At 45.1% G+C, this 15,207-nt stretch overlaps 1 protein-coding gene across 1 annotated transcript in view; it reads right to left on the bottom strand.

Annotated features, from left to right (window-relative positions):
* LOC119398985 (DNA-dependent protein kinase catalytic subunit) overlaps positions 1–15,207 on the bottom strand; it is a 223,364-nt gene that overhangs the window by 108,633 nt on the left and 99,524 nt on the right. Inside the window, 6 exon segments of the mRNA XM_049417869.1 lie at positions 953–1,102; positions 1,767–1,968; positions 2,723–2,933; positions 3,730–3,816; positions 4,568–4,741; positions 5,625–5,774. Of these exon segments, the coding sequence (XP_049273826.1) occupies positions 953–1,102; positions 1,767–1,968; positions 2,723–2,933; positions 3,730–3,816; positions 4,568–4,741; positions 5,625–5,774 (974 nt within the window).

The following is a 15,207-nucleotide window of genomic DNA, read 5'->3' as shown; positions in this document are numbered from 1 at the left end:
ATATATTTGTCACATGCTGATACTATTGGCAAGAAACATGTTAGATTTATTTCATTATTGAGTAGACTCTCAATAATTCAACTCTGATCATTTAAACTTTCGATAAATTCAAACAAACTTAAAATTTTCAGTTGGCCGGCTATGTTTCGAATGTACTTTACAGCTATTTCATTCAAACTGCTCTACTGCGTAAATTTTGTGAATTCACACATTTTGCTGTCTGAGCAGCAAAATATCTGCCTTCGTCGCTTGTAGCTAAAAATTTCCGTTATGTCACACACAGTCGCAAATAAAGCCGACTGCCTGCCTACAAAGTGGCCAAACTAACCAAACTGCTGCCACACGAGTCTCGTTACTTTAGATTTATGTCCTGACGCTTCAATAGCATTGCATTTATGACTATGCTGCGCCCTTTCCAAGAACCATTATCAAATTCTCAGCATGTTAGCATAGAAAGCGTGGCTAAAATCCGATGCTTTGTCCTCAGCGTGAGATGACACAAAGCAATCGCTGATTTCACCATTTATTTACTGCTGTCAGCGCAGTGGGTGAGTAGCAAGAGCAAGTTTGGATCGAAGCGGGCGGTCGCACCTGCATGGGCACTGCCATGTTGATTTGTAACCACAGCTACTGGCAGTTACTGATAAAACAATTAAAGGCATACGATATAAATGTGCTGAATATATTCTGCTGAGCAAGCAAGTGGCTTGCTTATGCCCTGTAGCTTTGGTAGTGCTGCACGATATAGTGGTGAAATGGAGTATAGATATCATTGTTATGAACGGCAGGAACTGTAACATTATGCTAGAGAAGACAGACAAAGTAATGGACAAAGACGAGTGCTTATTTCTGTCTCTCACTTTTGTTTGTCATATTTAATATGCTTAGCGCTACAGTTCTCACGAGTGTAGACTACATACCAACCAGCTCTATCCGCCACTTCCATTCTCACCTTTCTCGGTAGTAGAGCCTCCGTGCTTAGGGCTTGCCGCTTTGTCGGGAGCGAGTTGCAAGATTGTCGCAGATCGCGGCTGCTTCCTCTCTTCAACAGGGAGGGTAGGCTCGTGGGTGCTTTGTGTGAGCCAATTGTAAGTGCTCGACTCTGGAACACGTGTGCATAGAACATAAAAATAGCATAGAAATCACTACAAACATAGGCAAAACGCTTACATATTTTCATACTTAAATGCTCAGAATAAAAGAAATGACCCTAATAGAATATTCGAACAGCAGGGAAGTCAATAGAAATCTATATTTGTCATTCACCCAGTCGATCACTCTACTGCTGCAACATAATAGACATGCATAATTTGCATATGCCCACAAGTATGTTAAGCACGGTTTTCATTAGCCTATTTAAGCTAATTACAGAATGAAGGACTTCTCAGCAACTCTCACGCACATCTATCCTCCAACAGCCAGCACAGATGTTATTGTGCGCATGCAAATCTCGTCCTCTCATCACACAATCTAATATTGACATCCATTATGTAAGTTGGGAGACAAAAATTTTTCTACCCTGCAGATCTACTCCTTACACTCCTTGTATGTAATATTGAATACCATGCTCAAACATTTACAAAATTAAATGTGAAGCAACTACTAAAATATTTATCTCGAATGCAAAGTCCGACCCTCCACGAAGCGAAGGACAGCGAAAAATGCGACACACAAGACAAATCAGGAGCTTCTGATTTCAAGCTCGGGGCTTATATACACGAAGGTTGCCTAGAATAATGACCAAGCTGAGTGGTATGAGAACTCACCCCCAGAAGCTCCCGTCTGCAGCGTCTGCGTGAACTGCAGTGTTGCCTGCGTGGCCCTCAGCTTTTGGGATGCGTCGCCGTCTGCGGTGGTAGATTGTGTGGACGTTGTTGCTGACTGCGTCTGGCTAAACGACAGGGTCTCCGCAAACAGGGGCGTCATCGCAGCGTGCCGCCTTCGCCAGGACCCCGTCACTGCGTAGTCCTGCACGTGACGTGAGCAAGACAAAGGGCTAGCTGGGCTGCTTAAAGGGGCCCTGCAACGCTTTCCGAACGTGGCCAGAAAATGTGAGGCTCCCGCGAACATGTGAGGCAAACATTATAGCGCAGCACGCGGCATGGAATTTACAATTAAATTTTAAAGTCAGCAACAAATCGCTCGCTCATCTCTCGACAAGTGACGCATATACCCAAAATCAACTGCGTCACATACCTAGAAGTACATGGACATGGCCATTGGCTGATTTGAGCGTTGTGAGCTGCATGGTTACCATGCCCACACTGCGCTCTACAGCTTACACTTGTGATCACACTGAAAGTGAGCCGCACATCAAACGAAAACAAGAAATGAAAGTGATCCAAGTCCTGACGTACGCTGATGTACGAACGTAGCTTCTTGCCCCTTTGTCAGTAGACTGGCTGTTTGAACTTGCTGGTTTTGTTCTGATTCACTGCTAGTATGATGGTGAAACACTGAACATATAAAACAAGGACAACTGCAGTCAGACATTGTACTTTTTTTGGTGGGGGGCAGGGGGGAGGCGTGCTTGTTACAAGTGTGTTTGAGTATTCCTGTCTGCTCTTCTCCATGCATAGTTTTGCACTGTTACACAAAATCAGCGAGCACAGCGGTGTCAAGTGCATTTAACTTATAGGTGCTATATTGTTGGCAAAGAGAGAACGTTAATTATCCCTGCTGTCTTGCAAGTGGCGTTGCCTAACACACCACCACAACTCACCACGAAGGTGCAGTCTGAGAGGGGATGCTGGAAGACCTTCCGATCGTAGTCGGGACTGCGCGAAGTGAGCTCCAGCAGCAGAAACGTGGACGACGACAGAAACTGTTCTTCCAATTCGGGCAGGTACATGTCGCCTAGGAGGGCGATGAGGCGCTCCGTGGTGGCACGGGGCAATTGCGTTTCTTGGCACCAGAAGTTTGCTACTGACAACCTGAAATGATCAAAAAGAAAAAAAAAAAACAAAGCTGTGCTGAGCAAGACATGAAAAGTGGTGGTGGTGGTCGTACTAGTAATAGTAGTAGAAGCAGTATAGTAGTAGTAGAAGTGGCAGTATAGTATAGTAGCAGTATGGTAGGGGGAGAACAGTAGCTACAGTAGTAGTAATAGTAGTAGTATATAGTAGTAGCAGTAGTAGTACAGTAGGAGTAGTCTAGTAGCAGTAGTGGCGGCAGTAGTAGTAGTAGTAGTAGTAGTAGTAGTAGTAGTAGTAGTAGTAGTAGTAGTAGTAGTAGTAGTAGTAGTAGTAGCAGCAGCAGCAGCAGCAGCAGCAGCAGCAGCAGCAGCAGCAGCAGCAGTAGTGGTAGTAGTAGTAGTAGTAGTATAGTAGAATGTGGTAGTAGCAGTAGTAGTACAGTAGTAGTAGTAGTAGTAGTAGTAGTAGTAGTAGTAGTAGTAGTAGTAGTAGTAGTAGTAGTAGTAGTAAAGAAAGAAAAACGAATGTTGGCCATTACTACTACATCGCCTTCTTTCTTTGGTGCGGCAAGAAATGCCAGCGCAATTAAATTGAGGCCAGTCAGTACACACTGTATGTCCACCTCCTCTCAAGAGTCTGTGAATATCTATATGACGTACGTGAACATAGCAAATGGAGCGATTTTTACACAGGACAGTCGGTGAACTTGCACATGAAGGAAGGATAAAATAGCTGTTCAAGCAGCATGACTTTATAGGCACTAACTCTGTAAACAAGCTCACAACATGATGCAAAGTGCGAAATGCTCACTCACCTCAATGGCAAATCTGCATCGCCCAGGCCCAGCAGCAGCACGCGCCTTGCCTGTTTCATCAAATCTGCCCCCCTCCTCTCACTGGACCTGCGTGTAAATTTGCACGTTTTGCCCGCAAGAAAAGGCAGCGTTGAGGCATGCACAAACAGAGAAACGCATTCTAAGCAATCACGCATGCACAAAAATTATTAAGCACAATGGTTAAATGGCTATCCTGCATGTTCCAACCAACCGCATCTCTTAACGTATAAGCAGGAACTATACAACAACCTTTGCTGTTGTTAATGCCCAAATGCCACATTTTTTTAAAGCAATAAATGTTTCTGTAACATGTATAAAGCATAAAAGTGAATCTATCAGCAAAGCGTGTATGGCAAAAATTATACTACATACAGATATATATTATTGTTTATATACATTCAAAATAAACGAACGTACAAAAATGCTTTTATGCACACACATGGATGCACGCACGTGTGCGCGCTAAATGGGAAAGCATCCTATACTCATCATAAAGAGATTAAGGAAGTGAGTGACAAAATAACTGCACTAAGGCGACCTCATCATAGGCCAAGAAGCGACAATCGTGTGTGACAAGCCGAGTTCACCGGGAATCCTTATGGGGTTAATAAGTTTTGTTACGAATGAGTCGTTATTAGCTTGAGGTCTGTGTCCGCACTTTCTTCCACCTCGAAGTTACCAGTGTTGGAGCGAACAGGCCTCTTCACTAAATACACGTTGCAAGCAAATAATGTTCATACTAACCGACCAGTGCTTCAATAAAGACTGCAAAGCATGACCGACGGAAAAGTAAAATGATCACAGAAAACTGACCGACCTGTACTTCGTGTAGAGACGCATGCAGACGTCGTACACCAGCTTCCTGCACGTGACGTTGGCGTGGACCTGCAGTTTGCAGACGATGGGTAGCAGCACGTGCCAGTCTTGTTCGGTGGCGACTGTGGTGAGCTTGACGCAGATCTCGAGTGCCACTTTCTGTATTCCGTCGTCGCTGCATTTCCGAAAAAAAAAAGCGTACGGATGACAAGCATAACAGAGTGACGTTGTCCATGGGGATGCAGAAACACAATACCATAGTCAACTCCCTTTAGAACGAACTCTTTTAAACTGGTTTCTTGGATACACCGAACAATTTGGGAACTCGACAGTGGGGTGGACATCACAGAATTGATTTAGCAAAAGAATAGAAGAGGGCAATAGGAGTGCAGTGTTCTTTTCACTGCCTTCTTTACTTTTACTACGTCAATTCTGTAATGAATTCTGTAATCGACACGGGGAAAGGAAAATCTGTAAAAAAATATCAAAAACGACATACGTAAAGAAGTACTGACAAAAAAAATTTTACACCTTGCTTTCTTTGTTGCAGTAAATGGATAATGACCCACTTATCCCTGCTGAAAATTCTGCTTGCTTGAGCGTGCGACGTTTAAGTCTTTGGGGATGTTTTTACAGCCAGTTTTAGGAAGCACCGAGAGAGACGGGACCAGGTTGTTTTGTTTGTAAACACAGCTAGCCACGTGATCACACAAAACAGTGCTGCGTGCAGTACATACCATTGCGTGCACACGGGCCCCACGCAGACAACTGCGGCAGAGAGTACACACAAAGAGTGTGGTTGTTGGTTGTTTACATTACAACCAAGTGGATGTCAACGTCGCTCTGCATTGCGCTCTTTAAACTTGATTTTAAATGTGTTCTAGGCTATATTTCCGATTGATCTTTTGTAGATAATGCGTGTGTGTACACACAAATCTATCTCTCAAGTTGTCTCGTCTTCAAAATTTTGTCTCACTACTCTTTTAATACAAACTGCTTCAGTCAAGACCAAAGGGCCTGGTGAAGGGGCTTTCATAAGGATCAACTAGAGCACATACCCGTGGGCGAGCATCTCGATGAAACCGAGTCCCTCCAACTTCTGGACAGGCTTGTCCAGTTCGGTGCAGGCCATGGAGATGACCTCCAGGATGGCTACCTTGAAGCTGGCCAGAGCTCGCGGCAGCTGTAGCATCATTGTTTCTGTAAAGCTTTGTTGAGGGGGTGTTGGAAAGAGAGAGAAAAAAAACCACATGAAAACGAGTGTTTGAAACTGAAATAAAAACAAAATGAAATCTACTGTTCCTTAAGGAGACACCAAAAAGAAAAATGATTCAGTAGTTTGTACTCAAAAATTACTCATCCACAATACGCAAAATGTCCTTAATAGTGCGACAAGATGCTTTGTATGCTAGAAAATGCATCAAAGAAACGGCGGGTGGTGGCACCGCCTTGATGTTTACACACCAGCTCGAAGTGATGTTGTAGACGACCACGTAGGTTACAGTGTTATAATAATAATATTGTCATGTGGTTGTGACGGTGAAGAAGGCAGCAATCACGCTGGTAGCGACGAAACTATTAGGCGAACCTGCGCCCAGAAAAGTACAAGCAATGCAATCTGTTCACTGATAGCGGTGATCACAATCGTCAGTCGTCGGTAATCTGATCATCCATGCAATGCGTCGGCTTTTATATATGAGTGATCGAAATTTCTAGTGTTATCGATGGTGCTTGCGTTAGCTTCCGAATAAACTCGACCACTTGTGTGCTGCGTGTAATCTTAACAGCACAATCTGGAACAATCGTGAAGCTTCCCAAGCATTGCGACGTGGCTTGCGCTGAGCGGTGCTAACAGTCTATTGTGGCTGAAGCCCAATTGCACATAAAAATAAACTAACCGCATGTGTCAATATCTGGGCTTTTACATGCCAACGCAACGATATAATTACGAGGCATGCTGTAGTAGAGGGCTCTGCAAATTTCGACCATCTGGTCTTCTTTGACGTGTGCACTAATGTTCTAAATGAACCAGACTTGTAAAAAAGCATATTTCAATAACTTTAATTGAGCCAACATAGCCACAATACTTCAAAACTTCGTAATGTAAATAATGTGCTGGCCAAAGGTTTTAGAAAAAAATTCAGAAATCATACTTTGAGCTTTGTTTTCTTTTCTAATAATAAACCTATCATCGAGAAATTGATGATGATACGAACTCTGACACAGTAATCAATCAGTCTAAACCGACGAAGTGTTTGAATTCAATAGTCCATTTCGTGCTAAAATCACGACCACACTGAGATACGAAGAAACACATAGACAGGACGGGCGCTCATTAACAGCTCACTTGCAACCAGTGTCGGAACGGAACAAAAACCGAAAACGAGAAACGAAAAAAATGATAATTTTGACCGGAACAGAAAACGTAACCGAAACTTTATCTATTATTTCGTTCCGGAGTGAAATCGAAATTTTTTTCAATCGTTTTTCGGTTCAGGAGAAAACTTCGCAATCTGGAACAATAGCTCATGCAATGTGCATATCTCAGGGTACAGTATTAGCGCGTACCTCAGGCATGAAATCCAAAGCAAAGATATGTTGAAATTGTGCGAAAAATGAACACAGTGGCAACCAGAGAAGCATATAGTAACGCAACTGGCCTTTTGTGCGCCTTTCACGCAGGCCAAAGTGGAGAGGGCATTGTCGGAGATGAAGTTTGTTACAGCGAAAGCTATTATGAGCTCACAACAGCTGATTTTGGCGCGATGGTTGTTCGCCGCCGAATTAAGAAAAAATGAATTGAGAAACAAATTTCTAGGACCGGATTGGATTTTAACCCGTACCCTCTGTGTGGCAGTCCAGTTTCCACCACGGTGCCACGCTGGTGCTTGTAACGCCTTCGCAAAAATACTGTATACAGGCATCATGTCGGGCAAGGAATCATGTTAAAATGTGCAATATAGCGTGGCAGAAGAGTAAAATAACAGTCATCACACAATGCTAATTGCACAAAGAGTGTGTGGTTTAATGCTTCCCACCAGTGTTGCGGAGTTGCCACTCCAGAATTGGAATGAGTCCGGAATCATGCCACATTTTCGCGACCCAGGAATGGAATGGGGACAATGCTTGGAGGAATAGAATGGAAATGGAATTAAGGTGGCGGTCCTTTTCCGGCGAACCCCCCTCCGCATTTTACGCATTGTTTGCGGACACACTGTGCTCGCTGCGCTTGACAAATAAATATTAATTGTAATAATTCAGAAAGCTTATGATCTCCGCTTTCTAATGACACCTGGTGTTAATGCCTGTTCGGAAGCGTTACCTAATAGCAATGAAAATAGTGTGAGCAACAAAAGGCATTTTCGTTGTACAAGCCTCCGTTGTACGGCCAGTACGGCGAAACTGTTCAACATAACAAGACCAAATTTACCGTGCCTTTAGAAGAAGTGCTATTTAAGGTTTCTATGAAGAGATATTAGCCATGAAATAATTAGTAATTTATTTACGCTCCAATGAAAATTGGCAAAATATTAAAAGTTTTTGTGAGAATATCTTTTTTACTTTTCAAAGCAGAACAATAATACTTAGTGGCTACGTAGACTACATTACACTTATTTTCCATGCGAAGTTGCTTTGTGTTCTGACGAAAACTTGATGAATTATTATTGTGTCAATGCGGCAGTTTATGGCTGTACTTGGTCACGCATTACCGATGAAGCGACAAAACTATACAAGCTGCTACTGTGAACTTCTACATAATGAAGAAGCAAGGCCCTTTCTATGATTCTATGAAGAGAAAATTCCTTTATCTTTATTAGGGAACCTGCAAGACAGCAGTGAATTTACGTAATTTTCCTGCTGACCAGTCCCGTAGAAACTCGCTTTTTTTTTCTTTTAGACGCTAACTGCCAACGAGTATTGCACATTAGTAGATGCATATTGTGTCTTTTATCTACTTGTGCTCACTAACTTGACCACTCAGTGCTTCAAACAAAATATTTTCAATGAATCATAAGTCTCACAGGCGTTTTTTGGTGGTAGCTCCATCTATGAAATGAAACATCAAGTTGCTTTATGCGAGTTCAAGCGTTCGCCAAAAGTGGCGCAATTAAACATAATAAAACGGGTAGAACAGGCATGAATTATATCTCCAGGCCTCATAGTTTGCTTCACTAGCTAAGTCTAGTCGCCGCGCGTAACAAACATCAACTGTAAAAGGAGGAGGGCTTAGTGATAAACCCTTTCCACTCGCCCCACGTCAGCAGGTGGGGCGGTCTCGTCAAGCGGCAAATGGTTTCGGTGTGCAGGAAGATTGCGCGTTCGTCACGCGTTCTTAGAACCAGTGTTCCCCGGCACGTCTTTAGTAATGTGCATCTCTTTGTGGTTCAGCTGCTCGTGTTTTGCGCGTTCCTTTGAGTGTTTTCGTGCCTGTGAGGTTCGAAATTGTGAAAGGAAGGACGCTGACATGCCGTGTGAATGATACGTATGTAGCGCCGCTTCAAAGGGGACACGATGGTGAACGTATGAAAGCTTATCATTGCCGGAATTTTCAAAGTATGCCTGTCGAGCACTGCGCTGACAACTTCCACTGACCAGTAGTGGTAAGTTGTACCCAATCAGGTAATTACGTCCTAGTTGCAACGATGCGACAGAAGCGAGACTTTGTTGAAGATGCAGAACGTTCTAGTCAACGTGGCAGAATATTCAATGTACGGGACCCTGGAAAAGTTATATTGTGCTTTGTGAAAAGACGCACTCACTTCGGATAAGACGATCACTGTCTTTGCCACTAATGAGGGCTACGGTGTCAGGAAACAGTTCGACTGAGGAGGACTACTCTACCTAGTGGGATAACGCTGTTGCACACTGCTACTTGGTCGTAAAGCGGCTTGCTGCGTAGCCAGAACTACGACTAATGATCGGATAACAACTAGTTCGTAGCAAAGTACAAGGCGGACAGTGCAATGTCTGGTCAACAAAGAATAACCTGACTTAGACGCACGTGAGAGTGGCCACATGAACAAAATAGTGCCGATACATATGCTACTGACGAACATTTTGTTGAAAAACTTTTGCGGCCGGCAACCTACATGGAAAACTTGTCGATGGTGCCTGTAAGTCAAAATAAAGGAAAACCACGGCTTTCCACAACAAATAAGTGTATTCATGCTTTTATAGAACAAGCATAAATAAAAACTGGATTCTGTAAAAACCTACATGACCGGTCATGTAAGCCCCCAAGGCGATCCTGTCCAGCTCTGACCCAGTGCAGCAACAAGCCCTGGTCGACCGTCGTGCCCGGGCGGCGGCAAGAGCCAATGGTCTTCCGGACTAGGAGGGCCACCCCCAATAGCGACTTATTTCTACCAATAAATGTTGTATTCTCTTTCTCCCAAGGCGGGGGGGGGGTGTGCACGCCTACGCTGGCCGATGTACCTATACTCAGTTTCATACAATATATGCAACGCTGTGGAAGCTATACAAGAAGTTCAGTCAGCAGTATGTGTGACTACGCGCGTCTTGTGCCTGGCTTTCATCGTTGTAAACGCTCGTGCGAGACGACCACGAACGCGCCTGCACAGCGTCGCGAAAGGTTACAAATGAGAACAAAGAGACGCCCCGCCGCGGTGGTCTAGTGGTTATGGCGCTCGACTGCTGACCCGAAGGTTGCGGGATCAAATCCCGGCCGCGGCGGCTGCATTTTCTATGGAGGAGAAAATGTTTGAGGCTCGTGTACTTAGCTTTAGGTGCACGTTAAAGAACCCCAGGTGGTCGAAATTTCCGGAGCCCTCCACTATGGCGTCTCTCATAATCATATCGTGGTTTTGGGACGTTAAACCCCAGATATTATTATTATTATTATTATTATTGAGAACAAAGAGACGAAAATAACGGAGTCTTGCCCTCCAACGCACAAACCATCTTGGTTTATTACTGTTCCCAAGAGAAAAAAAATCATGCCTCACATGGAAAAATCATTGTCTTCTTCCTCACGCAAACGCATTCATTGTCAGACGTCTCGCTGGCAGAAGCATGTGTTCTAGGAGGTTCTAACTCCGCTAATTAGTGGTAGTCATGTGTTCAACTGATCATCAAGATGTACTTTATTTTGGTAACCGTTTATTGCAGTTTGAGAGGGTGAAATTTCACAGATAACTCTCGAATTATAATTTGCTGAAATCTGTCGGTCCATTTTTTCCTCCTCCAATTGTACTAAGCAAAAGCACGCCCCCCCCACCCCCCGCCACACACACACACACACAACAGACATGCGCTCGCACGATGCTATAAAAGTCACTGGCACGGTCGCTAAAATGAACCAAAATGATTGTTTCAGTAGCGGCCGTGCAATACTACTGAAACGCTGCGAAGCGTTTGATTGATGTTTTGTTCAATACTATTTCACTGAGGCACATTATATTATGTGAGTGAGTGCGTTAGTGAGAGCATAGCGCGTGCGTGTGGGTGAGAGCGTGTGTGTGTGCGTGTGTGAGTGCACGCTGTTGTACGCTCCAGTGTGCGTGTGTGTGCATGTTTTTTTTTCTTTTGTTCTCAAGCGATTGTATTTAGACGCTGCGCTGTCCTTTCTCAAGGGCTGCAATAAGGAAGCGAGCGTTTGTCCTTACAAACTGGGGCACTTATCGTCATGTCGTTGAAACGACGCCAACAGTTGGCCCCGATTGTAGGTGAAAGACGCCGTCCGCGTTTGTGCTCCTTGCTTTTTGTCGGCCGATTTCCGTCACCTAGCGCGACATATAACATATAAAACACGCGCGAGGCGACGCTGACCATACTTGCGCGCGCAATTTTCTCGCTTTCTGCAAACGTGGATGAGTGGCGTCGTCTGTTGTCGTTTTTGAACTATTGGCAAGATGGTGGTAGTGGAACCGCCACCTTAAGCGCCTTTTGCACGGAATGAAATGGGAATGGAAATACGTCTTTTCCCCAAACTAAAGCACATTTTCGTCTATGTGCTGTTTTTCAAACTTCAAACATTAGTATAAGTCAGAGCCTCGAATTTAACAATAAAGCAGTATTTTTAAGATGGCTTGGCTGATTACAAGCAGAGTACAATCATAAGCTACGTGCCTACTACAAATCGAGGCACAAAAAGTTAGTGTACAAACAAATGCATTATCCCAGCAGATACTGAAGGGAGAAACAAATTACCCCTGCGCGTTGGTTTCCATTGATACCTCCACACGAATGTGACGAATACTCTATGCACAGCCTGATCTTTATCTCACGAGCAGTTCAGTACCTGACACACGTAAATAACCTTTGCGACAAGGAAGACATTGCATACCTGCGCACAGGTGAGCACAGAAAGTTCTCCTCACCCCATCCATGCTTGCGAGGCGCGCTTGACAAGCGTGTGTCCTGACGACTAGTGCGGACCAGTGTTCCGCATTCGATGCAAAAGAATAGGGTGCCCGAGCAGTGCACTGTTCCAACTAATACCAGCAGATGTAGAGGGTTTTGTTCCCCATTAACTAAATCTTAGCTTTCTCCATATTCACGACCTCTTCAGACGCGTGGCAAAACTGCTTAGTCTTCTTGAATACTACTTTTGTCAGCATAAAAATACGCTATGTCGTTATTTTAGCATTAACACATTTAGGCTTAAACAATATTAAAACATCACCATTCGTTCAAACATGCTGACCATGCAAATACTATAGGTAGTGGAAGAACAGCCCCTATGGGAATTAGTGGGACGGTTGTACTGCACGAGATATGTCACCAAGCTACTATCCCTCGATCTTGGTAACGTGTTTTGCTTACTTTTGCAGTTCTTAATGCATGTGATGACATCAGCTTTATGGGGAGTTCATTCTTAACTCGATAAAACTATCAAGATGCCTCTCCTACGTTGAGGTATTACAGGAATAGAATTGAACTGCCCGGCCATTCCCGGAGTGGGAATGGGCCAAGTTTTTTTCATTCCGAGGAATTGAAAGGAATAGAATTGCGGCAAGTTCTAATTGCTCGGAATGGAATTGGAATGGAATGGAGGCGCCCATTGCGCAACACTGCTTCCCACCCACAGCAAAGTACTCAGCCATAAGTCTTCATCATCATCAGCCACAGCACAAAGTGCACATAATGCCTTACAGATGTGTAGCGGGTACCACGATTCTCTGAAGAATGATGAAAAATGGCACTGTGGGAACATCGCTACTTCCGAAAAATTACGATAATTTATGGCGTAGTGGGTACCTTGAATGTGTACTTGTATTAGTTGCCCCAAGGGACTCTATAACGGGCTCTACAACTTTCCGCTCTTCCAGCGTTCGCTGTGACTGTGCTGCGTGTTCCGCGCAGGCCTGGCGATCTTTCTATCAGAACAGCGGTCTCGCACATCAGAGAATACACTCAATGATGTGCTGCTTCTGAGATCGTGCTCACTCCCTTGACACAAAACATTTCGCCCACTAAAAAAATCGTAATTGACTTTTGAGAAAATAAATACTATGACTTTGAAGGGTATACTGGTTTGTGCTAGCTGGTAGGAATTCGTGGTACAGCTACTTCCGCTCCTCTGAAAGGGACACTAAAGAGAAACCGGAAGTTGAGCTTCGATGGTAGATTATCTTATTATGATTACAACGGTACCATTGTTAGGGCGAGCAGAGCTTTCGTAAGCGAGAAAATAGCGAAAAACTGAAGGACGGGTGTTGACGCCCCTGCGGCTTTCCCGCACTAGGCGCTCGTGACGTAGAAACCCGCGAATGCAGACGGGCTGCGATTGGTCGACAGTGATTTATTGCTGCTAATAGAAACGCCCGATGAAATTTCTCTTAAACGTCCGTAAACAGTACTTCGCCCCTATTTAAGCCGTGCCACTCAAGGAAGTACAAATTTAACGCAAAACAAAATAAAGAAAGAAGAAAAAAAACGGCATGGCGCTGCCGCGCTGCGTATGGCCGTAATGGTTTCGGTTTTGCTCCGCGCGTGAGCGTGCGTGCCTCGCGCTCCAGCTACTCTCCCGCATTGGTTTCGTTTAAAATCCCGAAATAACAGACGCCGGTGAGCGCTGACCTGTCGGCCGGAAACCTTTCCCACCGCACTGGACGGAGGCATCGACCCCGGAATTTACCCGGAATGTGCTTGGTACACCTGGTCGAGTGCGGCCTGTCGTCGTGGCGTTTCGCGGAAGCCTGACGGGGCAGTCGCGGACACCCCTTCTGCGCGGCGTCGTGAGCGTGAGACAGAGCCACTGGAAAGGTTCTCACCGAGCCAGGACCCGTCTTCACACGAACAAAACAAGCGTTTTCAGATGCTCGAGACAGTGGCCGTCATGGAAGATCTCCGAAGTGAACGACCCTCCGTACTCGACGCGTACCATGTCGCCGGGTGTCCTCGGAATCAATTCGTCAAGGTGTGGGACTTGTACGTCGTCATTGTGCGGTGCATTTGTGGAACCAATTGGGCACCCCGTCCGTGCTTCCCATCGGATACGTGTTATTCTCTCTGGAGATACCGACTTGAGCACAACCGTTGTGGACGACGGCGCGAGCCAGCTACCTGCTACGATACCCGCCGGACACCACACCTTACAGGCTCTGAGACCGGAGAACTTGCAGCAAACCGCAAAATGCGTAATGTGTGTAGTGTTGAGGGCTGTATTAACGGTCCACGGCGTCTGATCAAGGGCAGCGGCAGTGTCGACCCGTCTGTGTCTTTCCATGCGGTGCCACGCGATGAGCCCCGTCGTTCGCGATGGCTCAACGCTGTGCCCATGATTCGACGACAGAAGGAGCTAAAGAAACCGGTGGTGTGTTCACTGCACTTCTCGCCATCAGATTATGTTTACAATCCTGTGCTCGGGAAGGCTCTCGGCGTGCCCCAAAAGGGACTCCTCACGCGATCAGCTGTGCCGTCCCTATTGGCTCCTTCATTCCCGCCACAGGTGCCCTCGCAGGAGCAAACCAGCGTCTCAGTAAGTGTAGAATCCTAGTTATGATTGCTACCCTAAACGTATACCGAGTAGGCGCGCCACTTTCCGTTCTTGTTCGGAAAACGGAAAACACGGAAGCGGTCATGAAGCAGCGGAAGCGGCCGCCTACGCATGCGGTGACGTTTCATGGCGCCCTCTGATTCGCTGAGAGCAATGCGGACAGTGACGACACAGCTCCAGCGCCAAATTTCAGGCGAGTGAAATTGAGGAAGAGATATTTGGTCTTTGATTACGAATTTCTCCACTAATAAGTCATCTTTTTGCACCGAACAAAAACCTACACGCATTCTCGAATGCCCATCTTTCGTCCCGTATCAACTTCGTGTTGCTCTTTAGTGTCCCTTGAAGAACGTGTTTTACTCTTGTCCCACTTTTTAAAAAAAATCCAATGTGTTTTATCGTTACCGTAACTTCAAAATATTCATACAAAAAAGAAAACCGTTACGGAACATCTTTTTTTCGTTCCGGAACAGAAACGGAACGGAACTTTTTGCAGTGGAACGAAACTAAAACCGAAACGAAAAACATTTCGTTCCGACACTCTGCTTGCAACTCACTTGCGTGATTTTGGCACTAAATTGACAACTGAATTCAGACATGGACCAACTAGCCCAACAGCGAGTACTACTACCGACAAAGTGCTTCACTTTCGTGTTTCTCTAAAACCTACTTGAACTGTT

This window comes from Rhipicephalus sanguineus, chromosome 7 (assembly GCF_013339695.2).
Source record: "Rhipicephalus sanguineus isolate Rsan-2018 chromosome 7, BIME_Rsan_1.4, whole genome shotgun sequence".
Classification (NCBI taxonomy): domain Eukaryota; kingdom Metazoa; phylum Arthropoda; class Arachnida; order Ixodida; family Ixodidae; genus Rhipicephalus; species Rhipicephalus sanguineus.
This window is presented reverse-complemented; position numbering and strand designations above follow the sequence as displayed.